The sequence below is a fragment of the Meriones unguiculatus genome, chromosome 11 (assembly GCF_030254825.1).
Source record: "Meriones unguiculatus strain TT.TT164.6M chromosome 11, Bangor_MerUng_6.1, whole genome shotgun sequence".
In the NCBI taxonomy this organism is placed as follows: Eukaryota; Metazoa; Chordata; class Mammalia; order Rodentia; family Muridae; genus Meriones; species Meriones unguiculatus.
In genome coordinates this window covers 86,247,209-86,270,845 of record NC_083359.1, presented here as the reverse complement: position 1 = coordinate 86,270,845, position 23,637 = coordinate 86,247,209, and the positions used below count along the sequence as shown (strand labels likewise).

Sequence of the window (23,637 nt, the reverse complement as noted above, 5' to 3'; positions counted from 1 at the left end):
TCAGAGAGATTGTCCACCCAGTTTGGTAGTTGATTTGCAGACTTTGTTGTTGTTCAGTAGGATGGCTGCAACCTAATCTCAGCAGTGACCTATGCTGAAAGAACTAGAGATACATTTGTTTGTTTGTTTGTTTATCGAGACAGTGTCTACATAAGTCCTGGAAGTCTTGGAATTTGCTGTGTAGACTAAAGAGAAACTTATAGTCACCTGACCAAGCTAGGTCTAGTCCTGGAAGCTTCTAGCCTCCATACAATCTAATCTAGGTCTGGAATGTTTTCAGCCTCTGAGACTTACTGTTGAGTAAGCTCACCCTTTCTAGGTCTTTCGGAGCTCTGGCTGACAGGTTCAGTTCAGCTCTTCTGGCTCGAATGCCTCTCCAAGCTGACTGATTCAAACTGGCTTTTCTCATTTCTGACTGCACTGCTCAGCTTGGCCTCATACTGACTTTGGCAATCTGTTCTAATCTTCTGGCTCCTTCTCTCTTCAATCTCTCTGTAAAACCTGGTCCTTTGTCCCTCCCATTCTCTGTACTGTTCCCTTAAATCGCTTCCTTTCCTCTCTGTTGGGCAGACCCTGTTCTGTCAAATCTTTTTCTGATTGGTCAGTTTTTCTGTCACTCAAGTAGACATCCTTGTCAAACATAGGTGCTTCCTTCTACAAACTATCTCTACCTTCATTGTTTGAGATTAAAGGCATGTACCACCACACCTACCTAAGCTTTTCCTGAAACTTGCTCTATTCTAGGCTGACCTTGAACTCCAAGATCTGCTGGCCTCTCAATCCTGGGATTAAAAGTGTGTGCCCCCCGCAGGCAATCTGCATTCCAGCCAGATCACACAGACCTAGAAGGTTTTTGGATGTGATCTCTTGCTGGAGCAGCCTCTTTCTGAATTAAAGTTTTTCTACAGGTTGGCCTGGAAAAGCACAGAGATCCTCCACATTTTTTTCTTGGCTTAATGTAGAAAAAAAAAAAATCAAAGGAAGATATCATATAGTAAGAATGATGGAATGGAGCCGTGCTCGGTGAGACACACCTGCAATTCCAGCACTTGGGAAGCAGCAGTAGGGTCAGGAATTCAAGGTCATCCTTAACTGCAATAGTGAAGGTCAGTTTAGGATACCTGGGGCTTTTTCAGAAAGAAAAAAAAAATGTTGGGATGGTTTTATTGCATGTAATTTGCTCATTCACCTCCTTATTAGGTCTTCTAGTGGATCTAGATAATGTTGAGGTTTATAAAGAAACACTAGTGAAAGGGCCCCGGCCTCCTTAGGAAGTGCTTCAGCGGCCAGTGATAAAGGCAGCCGGTCCTCCACTATTCAAAATGAACGTCTTTATTCCCTGGACACGCTGAGATACCCTACTTTCCACGGGCAACGTGGATAGAGTGATCGCTATTTAATAGAAAACACGGGGAAGAATGACAACAGAATGAATTCGGCCAGAGGCTTTGGGCGGTGGGGGCGGGGGGAGGGATGGATTGATGATGGGTTCCTAGGACAGAAACACATCAGAAATACCTGAGGAAGAAAAAGGTTTATTTGGCTTACTACTCCAGGAAGTCAAGACAGGAACTGAATCAGAAATCATGGAGGAAGGCAGTTTTAGCGGCTTCAGAGTCGATGAAAAGTTGAGTGCATGATGATGGGTAGGAATAAGAGGGCATTCTGGAATTGAGATGGTAGACCGTTTTGAAAGATGTGCTAACATTAAACCGTCTCATTTTGAGGCAGCTGATGCCTAAAATAATTGGTTGGGTTTTGCCCAAAGATGCACACAATCGCCCAGCAAGCAGAGAGGGAGCACCAGGCTTTCAGCGTTTGTGTCCACACCGGTCTGCAGGTAGCAAAATCTTAAAATATCACAAAGCTAATTTGTCGATCTTTTAGCGATACTGATAAGAACTGAACACTGGGCCTGGGCGGCTGGCATGCTAAGGGCTCTTCCACTGAAATGCACAGTTGAGTCTCGAAAGCCATTGTTGATGCCGGGACATTGGACATGTCCCCGAACACAGCGATGGCACCGCTTGGAGGTCTGTAAGGCAGAGAAGCACAGGACTCTTGACCGAGAAAAAGGCAACCACTCTGCGGTGACGTCACCCGAAAAAACCCAGGGCTCTGCGCCCCGGCTACACCCAGGCGCTTAAGTCCCGCCCCTCGGCGTCCTCACGTAAGACGTAAGTCACGCAGAGCCAGCGGCTGGTCCCGGAAGCAAAACCAGGAGGGGCGGAAGAGACGGCGGAAGGGAGGACCCACGGCGCGGCGGCCGGGGGCGGGGCCGAGATGGTAACGGACGCGCCCGGGAGCCGCGCCGCAGGGAGGGCCGCAGTGTGATCGCTGCTGCCGGCTGGCGCTTTCTCCCGGTGGCCCCGCGGCTCCGCTTCTGCCATGATGATCCACGGCTTTCAGAGCAGCCACCAGGACTTCTCCTTCGGGCCTTGGAAGCTGACGGCGGCCAAGACCCACATCATGAAGTCTGCGGATGTGGAGAAGTGAGGCTGCGGGGCTGGGGGGGGGGGGGGTCGGGCGGGTTCGGTGCGGCTTCACGCGGTTCTCGGGGCCGCGGGTTCCGTCCCTCTGACCCGACCGCGGATTGACAACTCGAGTAAATGCTCCTGCCCCCCCCCCCCCCGCTCGCGGCCTCCGCTTGCTGGAACGGTCGCTTCGCGGCGGTGAGCCCAGCGCGGCTGTTTCGGTGGGCTTTCCCCTCGCGGCTGTTCTCTTTCTACCTAAGCCTGCGCCGCCCTTCTGGGCGCGGGTGACCTGGTTCCTTGCGGGTAATGACAAGAGATGGTATTTACGTTTAGCACTCAGCTCGTCGGGTTCTGTGGCGGGCGCTTGAGATTCGGAACATGAATCACGAAGCCCCACAGGCTTCACAACCTTACAACCGGAGCGATCTCAGCTTTTCTTTTTAAAAATTTTTTTTTTCCTTTCAGCAAATCAGGTGCTGTGATAAGCACTTGAGCTGCGGAAGATGAAAGATAAAAGTCCCAAGGTATTGGTTAATTTCGTGAGAGACCGTTATGCTGTGTGGCTGTTTAGGGCGAAGATGGGACGATTTGAGAGGGGTGTGTGTGTGTGGCGTGGGTGGGGGTGTCAGTGCATTTTGGTAGAATCTTGATCAAGTGTGGGGCTGTGTGGACATGTCAAGCAGGCAGTCAGAATGAGCTCTCAGGCGTTTGGGGATGCCTGAACTGTATCTCGACAAAGTTTGTGGGGGTGGAGGGGACGGTCCGGCAGAGTGTGTTTGGGGAATTGCCTCCCGCGTCGTTGGAGAGTTCTTTCTTGCTAAGGAGTTTGGGTTTTAAATGATAACCACCAGGTGTAGCTCTACCCAGAGTAGCTACGTGCATTGTGGTTGTGTCTGAAAGGTTTCTTGGAGGTGTAGAAGATGAATTGAAGGGCTGGAGTGCTGGACAGGAGGCCAGGAAGCAGAAAAGAGATAATAGAGCCTAAGTTTAGGTGCTTAAGTTTGATGGCTAATTGATGGGTAGAAAGAAAAAGGGAGACCCTGTATGATGATAGGATCATGCTGGGAGATATTAAAATTTACATATGTAAAAGAGTCCTTTTTTTTAACATGAGTTGTTTCAAATTCAGAATAATGTTTTTAATAGATTTATTTTTATCATATGTCAATGAGCGATTTTGCTGTACTGCGTGTGGGCTTGGTACCTGGGGCTGGGCAGAAGAGAGGTCTGGATCCCCTGGGTCTTAAGTCCGGAACACCACATTTCTTTCTTTATTTTTTAAAGATTTATTTATTATTTATACAACATTCTGCCTGCACACCAGATCTTACTATAGATGGTTATGAGCCACCATGTGGTTGCTGGGAATTGAACTCAGGACCTTGGGAAGAACAGCGAGTGTTCTTAACCTCTGAGCCATCTCTCCAGTCCGAACACAATGTTATGCTTCACCTTTAACAAATTGATATCACCACTGATAGAGCCAGAAGCAAATAGATAATACCAGTGATAGAACTGGAAGATAGACCATTCGAAGCAATCTACCTTAATAATAGTAATTCATTTACATACGTAACTGGAGTGTTTTTCGGGACCACTAGATTTTTCCAGATAAATTGGTAAAACTCATGGAGTTAAGTTTATTATTTCATATTTGGTCTAGTTCAAGAAAGTAGTTAAAAACCTATATTTTACAGAATTATCTTGTGGCTATCAATCGTTAATTGTGTTTAATCTTTTAGACATTTAATATTTTCCGTTCCCTTATAGTAAAGAATACATTTTACCTAAATTTACGATGAAAACGTGCCATCTTACAGTTATTAGCCATCCTAAAAATACGCTGCTTAGAAACCTAAATCACCAACAGGTCAAATGGACTGTGCACCCACTTTTGTCTTGGTATCTTAAACATTTTCCTGTCGTCTTTTCTCTAAATATGGTTGCAAGTTTGTATAACCATTTGTTTGTTTGAAACAGGATCTCTGCCTTAGATGTCCTGGAACTGTGTAGATCAGGCTAGCCTCAACTCAGAGACCTGCTTGCCTCTGCTTTTTAAGTGCTAGGACTAAAGGTGTGAGCCACCGTACCCGATTTATTTATTGGTAATTTTGACTTAGGGTCTTTCTACATAGCCCTGAAACTCAAAAGCCTATAGGTTAGGCTGCCCTTGAACTTGGCCCTGCTGCCTCTGCCTTCTTGAGTAGTGGGATTAAAGGCTTGTGCCACTATGCCTGGCTGTATAACCATTTATTTAAATAGTTTTTTTCCCCCTTTTATTGTAAATAAGTAGCTGGGCTGTAGTGGCTCATGCCTTTAATCCCAGCATTTGGAAGATAGAGAGAGGCAGGGCGATCTTTGAGTTTAAGGCCAGCCTGGTCTACCGAATGAGTTCAAGGACAGTAAGGGTTACACAGAAATTCCGTCTCAAAAAAAAGAAAGAAAGTAGTTTCCCCCTACACACATAAAACTATTTGTTTTTAAGAGACACGCAGAGTATCTTTTTCACTATTATAACAGAAGTGATAAGTATTAGTATATATGATTCAACCTTCTTCCTCTAGACGTTATTTTGTATATAACCCACAGCTGATAATTTGAGTCAGAGAGTTTAAATCTGATTAAATTCCTAGAGTTGTTTTCTTTGATTCTAGCCGGAGGGTAGAAAGTAAGTGTCGTAGAGGGCCCTGTAGGTAAGTGTGAGGGTATAAGTAAGCAGGGTGGGAAGGAAGGATCCTAGAGAGTCCTGTGAGCAGTTGCTGGTTTCTACCCTCCTCCTTAGCTACTGTTGCTTTTCATCACCAACTTTGAAATTTCTAAGAAGGTGACATTTTTACCTGGTTTTTTTTGTTTGTTTGTTTGTTTTCCCCTCTTGCAAGTGACAGGCTCACCATTGTCTTTTCTTCATAGCTATTATTGATGCGGTCATGTAAAAAACACAGTTCAGCAGAACATGGAAATGCCGTGCAGTATCTCCTAGGTGATATTTTAAAAAACTGTTCTGGGCCTTTGAGGACCCAGAAATGAGATAGATGTTTCCCATAAGGAGCTTTATTTCTTCCCTCCAAAACCAAACTTATTCTATTTGATCATTCAGGTTTTTTTAAAAAAAATTATTGGCTTTAATATATATACAAAGACTTGTTTGGTGTGTCTAACTGGAAATAAATTTAAAGCTATTGGAAAGATCTCTTCTTGACTTTTGTAAAACTATATCCTTTAAAATGTTCTATTAGCATACGTTGTTATATAGTGGAATTCGTGATGACATTTTCCTATATGTATATGTGTTTCAGTCACAGTCACACATTCCTTACTACGCTTTTGTCCTCCTCTGATTCCTTTTATTCTTCTCCTTTTATTCCCACCTAATCCCTTTCTGTTTTCTTGTAAGAATGCATTTTTCAGGGTCTCACTGTGTAAACCAGGTTGGTCTTGACCTCACAGAACTGAGATTAAAGGCATGTGCCACCATACCTGGCAAGAATGTATTCTCTTTGGTATGATTTTGCTTTTCCCAGTAATTTTAACTCGTTGTTCAATAGTCTAGAATTTCTGAATTCTAGGGAAAAACGAAAGGAAAGCCTGTATGCTGTCATAAAGCAGGTGCACATAGACCGTGTGCTCCGTGTGCTTTATTTAGTTAGCACCTGGGGAATTTTATTCAACAAGTTTAAATTATTGCACTTTATGATCATAACCACTAGAGTTGGAAGGAAGAACTAAGTTCACTGTATTTCCTTTCTATTTATTTATTATACAGTATTAAGAAGTGTACTTGTTTCTATCCTGAGCTAGCTTTGTTTGTTTGTTTGTTTCTCTGTGTAGCCCTGGCTGTCCTGGAACTTGCTTTGTAGACCAGGATGATCTTCAACTCACTGACAACCACCTGCCTTTGCTTCCCTAAGTGCTGGGATTACAGGTGTGTGCCCTGGCACCCGGCCTTAATTTATACTTCTAGTTCTGAGTCATCTCTCCAGCCCTAGCTCTTATAATTGATCTGCATGTATAATCTTTACCATCATTTCTTATATGTGTGCTCAATCTTTTGTATTACTATTTCAGCAGAAGCCAGGAAAACAATAACCACAAAATGTTACCCAATTGTATATTGCATGCTTTACTGTAAAATCTGCTGTAAAAACAGTGGTAAATAAATGGTTTTATATTTTCTTTTTAAAAATAATTTATTTTTGTTTCATGTGCATTGGTGTTTTGCCTGAATGTATGTCTGTGGGAAGGTGTCAGATCCCATGGAACTGGAGTTACAGACAGCTTTTGCCATGTGGGTTTTGGGAATTGAACTAGGGATCTCTGGAAGAGCAGACAGTGCTCTTAACCGCTGAGCCATCTTTCAAGCCTGGTTTTATATTTAAAAACAAAAACAAACAACACAAGTCTGTGAAACATTTTTAAAATTTCTAACATTGGTAAGATTTGGTTCATAAGGTGTTTGGAAAATGTACTTGCTTGGAACCTTTCTGTTATACTTTCAGATTGCAAGATGTATTAGAGACTTGCAGTTTTGTTTGCTTGTTTGTTTTTAGACAAGATCGTACTGTGTGGTCCTGGTTGACCCAGAACTCATTGTGTAGACCAGGCTGGCCTCAAAGTCACAGTCTCTCTATCTCTGTCTCTGTCTCTCTCACAAACACATGTTTCTTACATATACACATATGCTGTGTGTTTTCTTATACCAGCTATTGGTAAGTGATAGAAAAACAAAGCTAGGCAGCCAGTCTGGTGACGCATGCCTTTGCCTAGTACTTGGGAGACAGAGGCAGGTGGATCTCTGTGAGTTCAAGGCCAGTCTGATCTACAGAGTGAGTTCCGGGACACCCAGAGCTACACAGAGAAACCTTGTCTTGAAAAAGCCAAAAACAAAACAAACAAACAAACAAAAAAACCCCAAAAACGAAAAACAAAGGTAACTGGGCAGGCAGGAGAAATTTTAGGTAGGGTGATATGAGATCAGTTCTGAAACAGTGGAATACCTGCATACGTCTATCTACTCTGTAAAATCTGTTCATTGTCTGTCTGTCTAAAAGAACTCTGATAGTTCCTGTGGGAGGCTTTGCTAGCTTTGTTCCTTTACTTGCGTCTTTGACCTGCTCCCTTCACCACTCCTCTCAGCAGCTTCACTCTGCCTCATGACTTCCTGTTTCCTGCTGTCTCAGTCTCTCTTTTAAAGGTTTATGTATTTTTATGTGCATTTATGTTTTGCCTGCATGCTTGTCTGTGTGAGGGTAACACATCTTCTGGAATTGGAGTTACAGACAGTTGTGAGCCACCATGTGGTTGCTGGGAATTGAACTCTGGAAGGGTAGCCAGAGCTCTTAGCCGCTGAGCCATCTCTCCAGCCCCATGGTATGGCTCTTGAACTGTGCTTCTTGTGGCTGTTGGCTCAGATTTCAGAAAGGAGAGTCACGGTAATAATTGGCCAACCCAGAATAAGCGTATTGGGCCAGGTTTCCAGGGTTCGTAGCCAGCCTGTGAATAAATTGTCTTTGGTTAAGGCCTTGAACTTTCATCCCTGAATTTGGAAGTTTGGGTTGTAACCAGGTGATTAGGACATAAAGTGTGGCAGCCTGTGTACTTAGACCTTGTTTTTCCAGAAGTGAATAACTAACTCCCGTAACTTTACAGAAAATAGGGTTGCCACCAGGTGACAGGATATGTGCCCAGCAGGTGCAAGGCCCCGAGTTCAATCTCAGGCACCAAGAAACCAAAGGAGAAGCCTTTTAACTGGGACTATAAACCCAATTTAAAAAAAAAATACATTTTTTTATTTGTTGAAACTAACTATAATTGGGTCATTTTTCTCCTTCCTTTTGTCCAACCCTTCACATGCTCTCTCAAATTCATGGCTTCTTTTTGTTTATTGTTGTTGTTGGTGGTGTGTGTATGTGTGTGTGAGAGAGTGTGGTATTATATGAATTATGCTGACTTAGTAAAGTGGGCATAGGTAGCTGTAGGTTCTCTAAGGTCCATAACCTCACTAGTCCCAGGTACTAGGAGAGGTTTCTATTACCAGGCATGATTGTCTTTTGTTGAGTGTGCCTTAAGGCCAACTAGAAAGCTGTTGGTTACCACCAAGACATATGTGTAACTACTGTATCCTTACATTTATTGTTTCATGTTACTTGTAATTCATGGTTTCAAACCCAGTTTTCAAAAGGACCGGTGAACTGGACAGTTCATGCCCCACTTACAGGTTGGCAGCTTCTACTTAGCACCAACCAGTTGGTGCTTTGTGACAAAGCAGGCCTTGTGGTGTTAGTGCCAGCTTTTTTCTTTTTTAAACCAGAAGTCCTAATTTAAACAACAACAATAAAAATTTCAGTTTTTCTTGACAACTTTTCAAGTGTCAAAACAATAAGAATACCATTCACGATAGCAAAACACATCGGTATGTTACTGATTTATGACACTAGCTTTTTTGTAATATCTTCTAGTGATGGTGCCCATCTGAGGGATCTGTAAAGAATGTGGCCTAGCATGTTGAATAAAGGCTTGGTGTGATACTAGCAGTTATATACTCTTGAACTCTCTGGGTTTTGCTTAGATCATGGAATGGTTGTGAAAATCAAATTTTATAAGTAGTTATTGGAATTGATCTTAATTATCTTAAAATAGTGGTTCCTATCCAATTCCTCAGTCTGTTTTTTTTTGTTGTTGTTGTTTTTCATGTATCACTTACCACTCTCTTTCCTAATTTAGTGCCATACATATTTAATGATGAACAAATGGGTTATAAAAGCATTATAGATTTTTTAAATGTCATGTTTACTAAGTCATGTACTATTTAACTCAGTCTGTAAAGTCAGAATTGAGTTGGAATGAAAAGGAAACAGAAGTAGCTGATGAACATAACTAATCTCCCTGCCCTTTGCTTATGTGTAGATTAGCGGATGAATTGCATATGCCATCCCTCCCCGAAATGATGTTTGGAGACAACGTTCTGAGAATCCAGCATGGTTCCGGCTTTGGGATTGAGTTCAATGCTACAGATGCATTGAGATGTGTGAACAACTACCAGGGCATGCTCAAAGTAGCCTGCGCTGAAGAGTGGCAGGAGAGCAGGTGAGGGCCGGGCGGTTAGCTTCAGAGGAGAAGAAAGAAGTGTTCAGTAAGGGTCTGTGTGTTTTATTAGAATAACAATTTCCAGCTGTAATTTAAAACTCATTTTTTTGGGCCATAAGACAAAGGTTAATTTTACCACTGCTTGAAATAGTCGTCAGGTTGGAACACACTTGTGTTGAAAGACCAGGTCAGCACGTGGCAAAGTTAAATAATAGAAAGCAGTAAGGAAGGCTTTATGCTGGTTAATGACGGTATATGCCTCGATTGGGTATTTATATTTTATGGGTTATTTTGCATAAACAATGTGTAATTTGGTATTCATATGAACACTGATAATATATATTCTAAATCTCATCCTTTTTGTTTTGGTATTTGAGGACGGAGGGTGAACACTCCAAAGAAGTTATTAAACCATATGACTGGACCTATACAACAGATTATAAAGGAACGTTACTCGGAGAGTCTCTTAAGTTAAAGGTAAATCTGAACCTTTTGCTTTTATGAATCATTAGTTTTCTCTTTCTTCACTGCTTTCATCCTTTCATCCTGCAGGCTAATTAATGCATTTATTAGTAGGAAATAAAAGAAGACTATTGCAAGAAATAGCCAGGTTTCCCTTTTTTTTTTTTTTGAGATGGAGTCTTACAAGGCTGGCATTATTTAACTTTTGGGCTGGGGTGCTCCCCCTGCCTTGGCCTCCTGAGTGTCTGTAACCATAGACATGCACATTCCTGCTTGGGAGCAATATTCTTTAAACTAAGGCTGGTAAATGCTTATTTTGCCTTTATGTAAACAGTATCATGGCCTAGCAGTGCCTGCTCTTGGTAATGTATTATTAGGTGATTTAGAAGAAACTGCTAGCTAGCTGGGTAGGGGTGGAGCAGAAATCCTGAGGCAGAAGCAGGTGGATCTCTGAGTTCAAGGCCAAGCTGGTCTACTGAGTGAGTTTCAGGACAGCCAGAGCTGTATACAGAGAAACCCAGGTTTGAAAAACCAAAAGAAAAGAAAAGATAGAAAGAAAAACTGCTAGCTAGTAGCTTAGAGTTCTAGTTCTACACATGAACAAATAGAACTGTTGAATGGAAAACATATCTTTTTTATTTTTCCCTTTGGTTTTTTGAGACAGGGTTTCTCTGTGTAGCTTTGGCTGTCCTGTACTCGCTTTGTAGATCAGGCTGGCTTCGCACTCACAGAGGTCCACCTGCCTCTGCCTTCCTGAGTGCTGGGATTACGGGCGTGCGCCACTGCACCTGGCAAAAACTTGTCGGCTTGCACTGATTATAAATTTGGTATGGCTTTAGATGAGTTACTCTTTTTGTTCTTCCTTTGCTCTTTTCTTTGCTCTCACGTAGCCTTGTATCCAAAGAGTATAATCTATACAGCCTTCTCTGTATAGATTAGGCTGGCCTTGAACCCAAAGAGATTTGCCTGCCTCTGCCTCTCTGGTTCTGGGATAAAAGGCATGCATCACCACACCTGGCCCTTTAGGTGAGTTATTTAATCAAGACAAGTTCTTGTTACTAGTAAATTAAATAAATAATGATGCCTTACCATAGCAGTTTTTATATGAATAGTTCATGAACAAGGTCTAATTACATTTTAAAGAATAGTGTTACTGTTGAGTTGCATGTATGTAATCTCTGTTCGAAAAGAGCTTCACCTTATGGTAAAGGGCACTGAGAATGTGGAATTTGTAGGTCTACATCAGCTGCATTTTAAGGTCTTACGATAAGACTGAAGTAAAACAAATGTGGCTAAGGTGGTATGTCTGTGAGGCATAAGGAACAAAATTGTTTTAGTGTAAACTATTCTCCTTAAAAGTTATTTTAGGACTGGTAAGATAGCTCAGTGAGTAAAGACACTTTACTGCCAAGCTTGATGACCTTTGCTTGGTGGCAGGAGAGAGCCAGCTTCTTCAAGTTGTCCTCTGGCCTCCACACACATAATGTGGCACATGTTCCCACACCCACACACATACACATAACATACAGATTTGTTTGTTTCTTTGTGTGTTTACTGAGACAGCGCTTCTCTGTGTAACCCTCCCTGTCCTGGAACTTGCTCTGTGGACCAGGCTCCACTGCCTCTGCCTCCTGAGTGCTGGGATTAAAGATGTGCGCCATCATCGCCGCCTAGCAGATTAAATTTTTTTTTTTGACAACTAAAGTTGATACTTAGCTGAACATGGGAAGACATGCATAGAATCCTTGCCTGTGCACAACTTTTTAGTCTCAGGAGATAGAAACTAATTCTTTTTTTTTTTTTCTTTGTTTTGTTTTGTCTTTTTGAGATAGGGTTTCTCTGTGTAGTCTTGGCTGTCTTGGACTTTTTTAGACCATCCTGGCCTTGAAGGTCTCTTCACAGGAAGGTCTCTGCCTCCGTGAGTGCTGAGATTAAAAGTGTGTGCCACCACACCCAGCTGGAAACTAATTCTTAATTTTTCTCTCTCCAAACTTTGCTGTGTGTGCTTCTAGCACAGAAATATTATTTTTGAGAAAATATGCATTCACTCATTTATTTGTTTATTCATTTCATTAGACATATATTGAATGTTTGCTGTGTGCCATTGTTGATTCTAGAAGCCATTGGGATAGTCCAGTGAGAAGTGAGGTGATTTTTTTCTTTTTTTAAAGAACTTTGCAGGCTATAGTCTCTTCTGATTGAAGTTTATAGTGAGCTTAGGTCATTTGATGCTTTGTTGCCGGGAATGAGGAAATTGGATTTTTTTTTTTAAACCTCATGCAATAGTGATGATGGATGCTTTATGGATTCACTTAGGAAAAGCTGCATTAGCTGTAAGTATAGCATCAGGAGCAAGAACCAAGACAATTGAAATGGAGAGTGATAGGAAGAGATAAAACTACGTGTTTGGCATTCTCTTATCTACACTTTGACCTACAATATAATTTCTTCTAAGGTGTTGCAGTATGATCACTGTTGGTAATGTGTTCAGGCTTTGTCAAGATACAGACTTTGGTTCAAATCAGCATCATTTACCAGCTTGGCAAAGCAATTTGTCCGTGTTCTCTCTCTCTCTTTCTCCCCATCCCTCGCCCTCTCCCTCCCTCCCTCTCTCTCTCTCTCTCTCTCTCTCTCTCTCTCTCTCTCTCTCTTTGGGTACGTGTGTCTGTGTGTAGGTTAAAATATTAGAATATTCTCCGGTGTAGGTTCTCCTCTTCCAGCTGCTTTGAGGCAAGGTTTTTGAGTTTTGCTGATGTTCAGACTAGACTCAGTGTCCAGCAGGCCCTAGGAATTCTGCCTCCACCCCAGGAGCACCAGTATTATAAACATGCGCTATTGTTCCTGGCTTTGTGTAGGTTTGGGAGATTCAAATTCAGGCTTTTCCCATTGAGTCTTCTCACAGCTTGTCTATAAGCAGGGGCTTATTTTGAAAATGGACAGTACCAGATCCACGTGTATTTATTAGTGCAGTGTCTGTTGTTCCACAGCGAAGACCTCAACAGATGATCTCACATAGCAGGTCACTGTGCTTATTGAAATACCAGGAATGAAAGAAGATGCCTTATCAAATACAGTCAATGGATGTGGTGTAGTTTGTTTGCTTTAAATGGAATGATGGAGGCTGGAGAGATGGCTCAGAAGTTAAGAGCTTACTGCTCTTGCAGAGGACCCAGGCTCATTTCCTAGCCCCCACATGGTTGCTCATAACCATCTGTAATTCCAGTTCCAAAGGACCTGAAGTCCTCTTCAGACACCTGTGGGCTCCAGGAATGCATGTGGTGAACATACGCTTATGTAGGCCAAACATGCCTACGTATAAAAGAAATAAATCTTTAAAAAAACTTTTAAATGGCAAGTTTTTCAGGCAAATAATTAGAATTTTGTTCTTTAGTGCTCAGAATAACCCTGCAGGGCAGGTACTGCTGTCCTATAGGGTTCACAACCTTAAACTGTGATTTTAGATAACACGCTGCCCATAACTAATTGTTTTATACATTTGTCATATGTAGATCTCTTCCATAGGAATTGATGAAGGGTTTTTTGTTGTTGTTTATTTTTGGTTTTCTGAGGCAGTTTTTTGAGATGCAGTTTCTGTGTATCTCGCTCTGTAGACCAGGCTGTCCTCAAAGTCACAGAGATCCTCTGCCTCCTGAGTGCTGGGATTGAAGGTATGCACCACCACTACCACTGGCCTTTGTTATTTTTTAAATTTGTACGTATAATATTGGTTAAGATTTTAAACTCTTAAGTCTTCCTCTTCGCATTCATCAGGGGCTGGAGAGATGGCTCAGTGGTTAAGAGCACTTGTTCTTGAAGGGCCAGGTGTAACTCCCAGCACCCACACAGTGACTTACAGCCTTTTATAACTTTAGTTCCTAGTGGTATCTGTGTTCTTTTGGCTTCCAAAGGCACCACATACACATGTTGTATTTACATACATAAACATACATACATGCATATACTTAAAATCACTCTTAAAGCTCTGTGTGTATAGGAGGTATATGTCAGTTAATATATTTTCTGTAGAGAGTGAAAGTGTGTCAGAACCTGTGTCATTAGAACAGAGAGCCTGTCTCTTGCCTTCTAGTTCTTGCTTTTTAGTTGCTGGAGGCAAGTTGTGTGTATGTGGGTATGTATTTTATTATTGTCTCCTTTTGGTTGTTGAATCTTTATTCTTTGAGATGTATAATATGTGAAAAAGTCACTCACAAAGTTGTTCTAACACTAACCTGACTAGATTCATGCCCAGCTTTGTGTTTATTAGCTGGTCCTAAGATGATGGCATGAGAATATCATTAATGAAGTAGTTAAATGTCCAGTACTATGCCTGTGCCATAGTGATGTGCCCATATATGGCTGTTTTCTTCTTGTTTAAATAAATGATTCTGTAGGACAGTAGCCATGGAAGGGCACTTTTTCTAGCTGCACTGAATCTCTTTAATACAATATGCTTGGTCTCCATGCATTTTTATAAAAGGTTTTAAAAAGCACATTAGACTAGTTGCACATGCCCTATGACTTAATAACTTAGCAATAAAGTTTATCAGCTTAACAGTTTCTAAGTGAATATAGTTGAGAAGGGGGTCACTATATTAACATTGTTATGTAACAGTCTCCCCAGTGCAGACTTGCATGCAGGAATCACCATGTCTGGCTTTTTTATGTGGGTTCTGAGGATTGAAAAGTTGTCATGGTTTTGCTGCAGGCAGTTTATCTCCCAGTCCCTAAGATGCAGGTCATTTTAATGGGAAAATCTATTTTTCTAGTTCCAAATGAGTACATGTGAGTACACTTAAAAACCAAGACTTTGGTGATAGCTGTAACTTGTGTTGATTTTCAGTAGATGATTTTTCTCATCCTCACAACATAATGCTTAATTTTATTCTGAGAGTTGGTGCATTTGGACTGTGTTTTGATAAGAAGTCAGAATGCCAGTTATCTGTAGTGTTTTTCAGATTATCATGGGGAGGCAAAGTCTGATCTTCAGTACCTACTAATTATATCCAAATTTAGAACTGTATGCTGATGCATGCAAAGAAAATGATAAAAACTTTCTCACAGCTCTAAGTCTTTACTTAGTCTCCCATTTAAAATTGTATATTTCAGGTTGTACCTACAACAGATCATATAGATACAGAGAAACTAAAAGCCAGAGAACAGATTAAATTTTTTGAAGAAGTTCTCCTGTTTGAAGATGAATTGCATGATCATGGAGTTTCCAGCCTGAGTGTGAAGATTGTGAGTACTGAGATTGTTAAATTGATGTCATTCTTCCATTTTACCATTGGCTACTGTAGAGCCCTGTAAAGTGTCTTTCGAGTCTAGAGCGCACCGTACTGACTAGCTTTTGTGAAACCTACAAGGATGTGCTAGTCTTTTTAAGATATGCCTGCCTGGCTACTTTGTAGGTTATTTCCTTATTATTTAACTTGAATGAATAGAAACTGTGGCTTAATTCTCATGTTTTTAATTAAGAATAAAATTTGTAGAATCTTCAGGTAGCATGTTAGGTGCCTTATGTATTTCTTTTTAGATTTATTTATGTGTATGAGTGCTTTGCGCTCATGAACCACATGTATGCCTGGAGGTCAGAAGAGCAGGCATCCCCTGGAGCTTGAGTTACAGATGGGTGTGAGCTTACCATGTGGGTGCTCAGAACTGTACCTGGGTTCTCTGTAGGAACAATAAGTGCTTTTAACCACTGAATCATCTCTGCAGGATGATGACTCGTGTTAGGATTTTAGTGTATTGTCAAAATCATCAATTTTTATCATAAAAATAGAAAACAAAAATTGAAAGTATAAATTATCATTTCCTTATATTGTTTTCTATCAGTAGAGGACAGGCCACTTCAGTTCATATGCTAGTGGTAGAACATGTTTATAAGAAATGATAAATAGACCCGGGGGGTGATGGCATGTGCCTTTAATCCCAGCACCCAGGAGGCCAAGTTTGGGGGATCTCTGAGATCAAGGTTAACCTGTTCTACAGAGTGAGATCCAGGATAGCCAAGAAAAACTCTGGATAGACAGAAAAACTCTGTCTCAAAAACAAACAAACAAAAAAAAAAGGAAATGATAAATAGTCCTGTAGTAGTTACACATAATTTGTTTACTACTAGGTTATACTTGTGTTTTTAATTCATTTCAGAAGAATTTGAAATGAAACTTTACTAATGCTTCAGCCATTAAGTTCCAACTAAAACATCACTTCCTTTGGAAAGTTTTTCTAGCTCCCTTTCCATGTTAAAAAAAAATTTTTTAAAGACTTCCTGATTTTTATTTTATATGTATGGGTTTTTGCCTGTCTGTATATCTATGCAGATGAGTTCCTGGTGTCTGTGGAGGCCGGAAGGTGTCCTGTGGATACCTGCAGTCACAGGTGTTTGTAAACTGCCATGTGGGTGCTGCGAATTGAACCCAGGTTCTCTGGAAGGGCAGGGAGTGCTCTAAACTACTGAATTATGTACATGATAGGATTTCCTTTTTAAGAATGGCTGGATGAGGGCTAGAGAGATGGCTTAGAGGTTAAAAGCACTGGATACTCTTCCAAAGGACCTGGGTTCAATTCCCAGCAACCATGTTGTGGCACACAACCATCTGTAGTGAGGTCTCATGCCTTTTGGTGCGCAGGCACACAAGCAGGCAGAATGCTGTATAAATAATAAATAGGATTTGTATTAGACTAGGGCTCTTTGTGGGCTGGCTTCTTCCTAGCACTGTAGCAGATGTGTTCTAAGTAAAATAAATGCTATACTTTGTGGCTCCGGGGCACGGCGGTTTGTGAGTGGGAAGTCAGGAGCGGTGTAGGAAGTTCAGGAACTGGACTCTTTTCAAACAGGAGTGCATGAGGGTGACTGGCATGCTTTCCGGAGGGATAAACATTTGCTGACTACTTTTAGCTCTTGCTACTGGCCTTGTCAAGAGCAGGCAAGATAAATGGCTAGAGTAAATGAAATATGTGGAGAAAGCGTGGTTGTAGACCATACTTGAAAAATAATTACAGGAGAAATTAAGAGAAATAGAGACTGTAGGTGACAGGTGTGTGTGTGTGTGTGTGTGTGTGTGTGTACAACTGTGGGGAAGACTAACGTGTTATAGGAGCTCAGGGTATGGCTTATAGAGGGAAGAGATGGAGAAAACAGATTTCTGGGGTTGAGGAGTAGATGAAGGAGCCTTTAAAACCTAGCTATATGCTTACAGGAGACAGGCCGCATGCTAAGTGCATTGCCTGCATTAACTCTCAGGAAAATTTTGTGCTTTTTTTACTCCTATTTTGTAAATGGAGTTGTAGGACAAGAGATAGTAACTAATTTCCCAGTTACACAGCTCACTCTGTGCTTGCTCAGAATCCTCTAGGATGAGCCTTTGCGTGAAGAGAGAGGTACTTTGGTGGTAGGGGACTGGGGAGTGGGATTTGGATGTGCCTGCCTCTGATCCAGCAAGTTCAGAGTAAGGAGTTTGTCCCTGGCCTAGAACTAGCCAAGTGTGCTAAGCTGGTGAGCCCAGGGTGTGGATCTTTGCTTGTCTCTGCTTTCCTCACAAACATTTCCTCTTCCCTTCCTTTTATCTTAACCTGCTGAAGGCTGTGAGGCTAGTTGGAGCTAGGGCAGAGAACCTCTAAGCTAGCTAGTTGGTTCCTGACTTGGAATGCATCATTACGGTTATTTTGGCTTTATGCTGAGGTGGAAGTGATAAGCATTTGTTGTTAACTAGACTTTGGATTTTTAATTCTAATCTTTTCCGCATTATCATTGTGTGGTATGGTAGACGTGTTGCTGGACAGTGGACTACAGCTGGGCAGCCGTGCCACTGAGATGCCTGATTCCGTTGGCCCCTGTGTCACGGAGCTAAGGTGTTGAATAGATCAGGTGTGCTAGAGCATCGAGACAGGCATTTCCATCTGTGATGAGCCTCTAGGATGTAGACATGATCCAGGGAGCATCTTTACTGTGGATTTAGCTGTTCTTTTTTAGCAAAGAAATAAAGTATTTCCTTTTTATTAACAATGTAATGTGCTGTTTTTATCCTCCAGAGAGTAATGCCTTCCAGCTTTTTTCTGCTCTTGCGGTTTTTCTTGAGAATTGACGGAGTGCTCATCAGAATGAATGACACACGGCTTTACCATGAGGTACTGGTGCTCATGTAATGAATGTCCTAATTGATACTGAGCCTGTTTGTTGTTTTATTGTCACTTAAGAATTTGAAATTAATGATCATCTATTAACCCATACATTTGAGTGTTTCACTGACTATATATTGTTTCTCAGAGTTCTAGTAATCAAAAATGTTTTTTATTAAAAACACTTCCTGGGTATTAGTGCTTTGACCAAAAATTTTGTACATATTTAACTTGTGTTTAAGGAAAACTGTCCCTTAACCTTTAACCTGTGTTGACAGTATTGCTATATAAAATCCTGATGTGAGAAATCCCATTTAAGGGGCACATGCCTTTAACCCCAGCACTTGGGAGGTAGAAGCAGGTGAATCACTGAGTTTGAGGCCAGCTCTAGTCTAGAAGAGCTAGTTCTAGGACAGCCAAGGCTACACAGAAACGCTGTCTACAGAAACCAAAAGACATCCCACTTAAACTGCCTGCTGAAGTTTTTATTGCATGATTGTGTGAAGTTCTGACTCCTGTCTACAGTAGCTGTTAACATGTAGGTTGTGTTTTAAATGGGTGTTAAAAGGGCGGTGGGTTTAAATTGAGTCATAAAATTTTCAATAGCTTTAGAGGAGCCTGTCTTTTCTGAATACTTAAGTTCAGAATTGGGATCATATAGGGTGAAGAATTAGAGGAGCTGCCAAAACTATTAGTCACGGCTGTAACAGCCTGTGAACTCATGCTGTGGTTACTAAGTCACGAGGTCACACTGCCTGCTTTAGTTACTCAGAAAGGGGCAGAGTTGGATTTGAACCTGCTTGGGTTGGGTTAGGTTGACATTTGCCCCCAAGTCCTTTATTTAGACCTTTTGTTTTACCACTTGAAACAACACAATGACTTAATACATTTGATTACTCTGTTTGTAGCCATATAGTAGTAGCAGAAATATAGACACCCAACAACATTGATGGTAGAGAATAAAGTTGAGCTAATTTGGAAAGGTAAACTATCTTAAGTGTTGAGTTTTTAAAGAACAGTGTGAGCTTATTTAAGATTTTGTGTAGAAGTTTTGAAATGGGAAAGGCTGTGTTAGTAGAAGTAGCAATGGTTGATACTATATTTTTATTTTTCTTATTTATGTTTACATTACTGATTCTTTATAATGAACATTAATTTTTTTTCTTGTTGCTTATTGATATAAAAGACTGAAATCTTGCTGGGCAGTATTGGCACATGCCTTTAACCTCAGCACTCAAGAGGCAGAGGCAGGCAGATCTCTGGGTTTGAGGCCAGCCTGGCCTACAGAGTGAGTTCCAGGATAACTAAGGCTACACAGAAAAACCCTGTCTCAAAAAACAAAAACAATAAAACAAGCAAACAAACAAAAAAGACTAAAACCTTGAAGGAGTATGATTAAAAAAAAAAAAAAAAAGATTTGTTTATTACGTATACAGTTCTCCGCCTGCATGTACACCTTCATGCCAGAAAAGGGTACCAGATCTCATAGATGGTTGTGAGCCACCATGTGGTTGCTTGGAATTGAACTCAGGACCTTTGGAAGAAAGGCCAGTGTTCTTAACTTCTAAGCCATCTCTCCAGCCCAAAGATTGATTGACTGATTCAGTCATTCACTTGTTTGTTTGTTTGTTTGTTTGTTTGTTTGGAGTGTGTGAATGCTCTATCTGCATGTACACCTGCATGCCAGAAGAGGGCATCAGGTCCAGTTATAGTTCTAAATGGTTGTGGGTTGAACTCAGGCCCTCTGGAAGAGCAGACAGTGCTATTAAGCACTGAGTCATCTCTCAGCCCCATTTTGTAGTTTTTCTATATTGAAAAGTGTTTATCTAAAAAGCAAATTGTAATAAATTGCAATTCTTTCTTTTCCCTTTTGTTTTTGTTTTTTGTTTTAGAGATAGGGTTTCACTATATGTCTCTTGGTCTGTCCTAGAATTTGCTATGTAGACCAAGCTGGCCTGGCCTAGAACTCACAGAGATCTGCCTGCCTCTGCCTTCCTAGTGTGCTGGGATTACATTTGCCACCCTGCCTGGCAAAATGCAGTTCTTTAACATAACCTTAAAAGTCCTAAATGGCTGAGTTTGAGGCCAGTGTAGTCTACACTGTTCCAGGACAGTGAGAGCTACACAGAGAAACCCTGTCTTGGAAAACAAAAAAACAAACACAAAAAATCAGGTATCTTAAATGGGAAAAACTAAGTACAAAAGGGTGATTTTTGTTTTGTTTTTCGAGACAGGGTTTCTCTGTGTAGCCCTGGCTGCTGTCCTGGAACTCTTCTTTGTAGACCACGCTGGCCTTGAACTCAGAGATCTGCCTCCCCAGTACTGGTATTAAAGGCGAGGCCAACACTGCTTGGCTAAATACGAACATGAATACTCTATCTGTATATATGCCTGCAAGCCAGAAGAGGGTATCAGATTCCAGTATAGGTGGTTTTAAACTACCATAAGTTACTGGGAATTGAACTCAGGACCTTTGGAAGAGCAGCTAGTACTCTTAACCTCTGAGTCATCTCTCCAGCCCCCTAAAGGGTGATTTTTAAAGTAAGGAATTTGGCAAATGCTCTTAATTATCCAAAACTCTGAAATATTATTTCCTATAGTGGGAATAGAAAAAGATTAAAAATTTAAACATGTTTTTTTGTTTGTTTGTTTTTTGGATCAAAAGGAGCCAGTGAAAATATAAGATAGCCCAAGAAAAAGATTTCATTTCAAACTTGAAGCCTGTAAATATCTCTTGTAAATATGTATACACACACACACACACACACACATCCATCGAAGTATAGCTTTTGCTTGCATGTGTGTGTTTATCATGGTGATAATCAAGTGTGGTTACCTGTTTGTATCTGGAGTTATTTCAGTAGTTATGTGTTTATAGGGACAGGAAATATTTCAGAATTGCTGATAATTAAAATTATTTCTCATTGTTGAACCAAGTATTTTCATCAGACTTCATGCTTTCCTTATAACTTGTTATAAAATGTAGACAGTATTTTATGGGGAGGATTTTATAAAAATGATAATGTTTAATTTTTAATTTTTTAATATAGGCTGACAAGACCTACATGTTACGAGAATATACATCACGAGAGAGCAAAATTGCTAACTTAATGGTAAGTACTTAAATTTTAAGTGTTTAGATGTTGGATTTTTGGGTTTTTTTTGAGACAGGGTTTTACTGTGTAACTTTTGCTACCCTGGACTCACTTTGTAGACCAGGCTGGCCTCAAACTAACAGAGATCTGCCTGCCTCTGCCTCCCGAGTATAAACTCGGAGATTTTATATGATTTATTTTAAGTCTGGTATCTCACTGGTCCCACCCACTCGTCTTAAATATGCTCATTTTTAGGGCTCTCTAGGGTGAGTCTGGAGTGTGTCTGTTCTGATCTTGTCCCAAGCTCCAGAGCATCTGGAGTTGCTGAATATCTTAGCTCTCAGGCATCTGCTTTTTGCTGTTCATTCTGAAGACTCTGAGACCCAGAGATGTCCCATAGCTGTAGCTGTGACATTGCATATTCCTATAACTTAGAACCTTTCCACTCTAGAATTTTTGTAAATATTTTTTTCATTTTTCGAGATTATACGATAGTTCCATAAATTTCCCATTTCCTCCCTCCAAGGCTTCCATGTACTTTCCCTTACTCTTTCAAATTCATGCTCTTTTTTTCTTTAATAGTTGTTGTGTCTATGTTTCTGAATATATACATGCAACCTACTTATCTGTATGTATATGTTTTTACACACTCCTCTTTCTTTCTAAAACTGGTCGTTCTCTACGATGGCCTGTGTATTCTGGCATAATTTTCCTGTATTTTTTGCTCCCCTGGGATTTGTGAAGACCTAGCACTTGGGTTTTGTAATGACTGGCTTAGAACAAAATGCTTCATTCATTAATTCGTTTCCCATAGCAGCTCTTCTCTCTGCCTCAGTTACTGTCATAGGGTATGAGCTGGGCTATAATTCAAGTGACAGGAACCAGGGAGAGATTTGATCAAAATGAGTGGGATTCAGCACTGATGGTGGCGCTGTAAATGACATGACACTGAAGTCCTTGAAGACCATTCAACAGCACACTTGGATGGCTTCGCAATGGGGAGTACCTGTTATTTGGGGGAGCACTTAACAGTGCTCCTTACTTGTATGTGGTGCTCTTGATTTTGAAATCGGCATGCTTTGTAAATGCTTGAACTAGAAGATTTTAGAAATTGTCTGGGCCATACTTGATATATTCTAACAAGACTTTGTTTTTCCCAGCATGTTCCACCTTCCCTCTTCACGGAACCTAATGAAATATCACAATATTTACCAATCAAGGAGGCAGTTTGTGAGAAGCTAGTATTTCCAGAAAGAATTGACCTTAATCCTGCGGACGCACAAAGTGCAGCCTTGGAATAGAGTAATACAGCAAATTGTCCGCGTGGAACCGGACTGGACACCTCAACTGTTTGTAGGGGTTTTCTTACTGTGAGAATTCATTTCCTTGCTTATGCGCAGACTTTCTGTAGCCTTAAAGGAAAATAAAAGATTGATGCAGGCAGGCTCCACTCAACTCCTATTTATACTGTCTGTTTTCCAATTCCTACTCCAGAGATACATGCTCTGGAGCTAAATTTGGATTCCTAAATTATCACAAATTGTGACCTCAGCAGTGATGTGAATGTGTCTCAAGAGGGACATGACCTGCATCCATCGTGAAGTGTCGTCTTCTGCTGTGAAGAGACTGACCTTAAATTCCATCACTGAGCCCCGATGCCCTGTGACCTGCATAGGATTCTGACTGCATGCCGATGTACTGTCCTAGCTCTTGGCTGTGGGCTTTCTGGTGTATTCACACTTCTGAGAGTTGTGACTTGTCACCTAGGAAACTAATCTTGTATTATTCATTAGTTGGAGTTTCTGAGCAACATCATATTGTGTGTGTTTGTACACACATGTATTTTTAAAACTTTTCATTTAAATGTCTTTGAGTAGTGTTAGATTACTTATTTTGATAATTCATTGTTAAGAATTGTGGAGAATTAAAATAATTGATTTTTTTTTTTTTTTAATAAAAAGAGGTGGAGAGTGGGAAGGATGAGTGTTCTCTGAAGATTTTATTAGAGTGTTCCTGTGAGGAGTACCAAGGTGTGTGTTTGGCCATTTCTAAATACGACATATACCATTTTATATTTATTTGTCCAAGTGTCTTTTGTAAGAGGAGAATAAATAATAAGAAATTACATCTTTATATTTCGCTATTTATTTCAGCATTTTTTAGAGCTTAAGAGTCACTTAGGATATATCTTTCTCATTCCTCATGATTTGAGCCTGTCCAGTATTTCAGACACATTTTCCCGTGCACAATACAAACAGAAACTAGTAGGTAGTTACCAGCATGACCCGCTAGTTTACCTTTGAGTGCTCGCCCCTCTTCTCCTCCGTTTCTTATACTTCTGTGGGCACCGTAATGGTCAGCATGGATACATGCCATGTATAGCATTCCATTCAGTTCCGAGT

The 23,637-nt window shown here is 40.9% G+C and overlaps 1 protein-coding gene across 2 annotated transcripts; it reads left to right on the top strand.

Annotated features, from left to right (window-relative positions):
- The first annotated feature begins 2,240 nt into the window (after window positions 1–2,240).
- Window positions 2,241–23,368, top strand: Tiprl (TOR signaling pathway regulator). Of its 2 annotated transcripts, XM_060364602.1 has the most exons (8): window positions 2,357–2,492; window positions 2,940–2,998; window positions 9,378–9,557; window positions 9,935–10,034; window positions 15,126–15,257; window positions 18,054–18,149; window positions 21,191–21,253; window positions 22,396–23,368. In XM_060364602.1, exons 3-8 carry the CDS (start codon window positions 9,397–9,399, stop codon window positions 22,534–22,536), a joined length of 693 nt encoding a protein of 230 aa, XP_060220585.1. In that variant the 5' UTR covers window positions 2,357–2,492; window positions 2,940–2,998; window positions 9,378–9,396; the 3' UTR covers window positions 22,537–23,368. The 2 variants fall into 2 exon arrangements, with proteins under 2 accessions (XP_021486712.1, XP_060220585.1); XM_021631037.2 differs by lacking the exon at window positions 2,940–2,998 and having other exon boundaries at window positions 2,241–2,492.
- The last annotated feature ends 269 nt before the right edge of the window (window positions 23,369–23,637 follow it).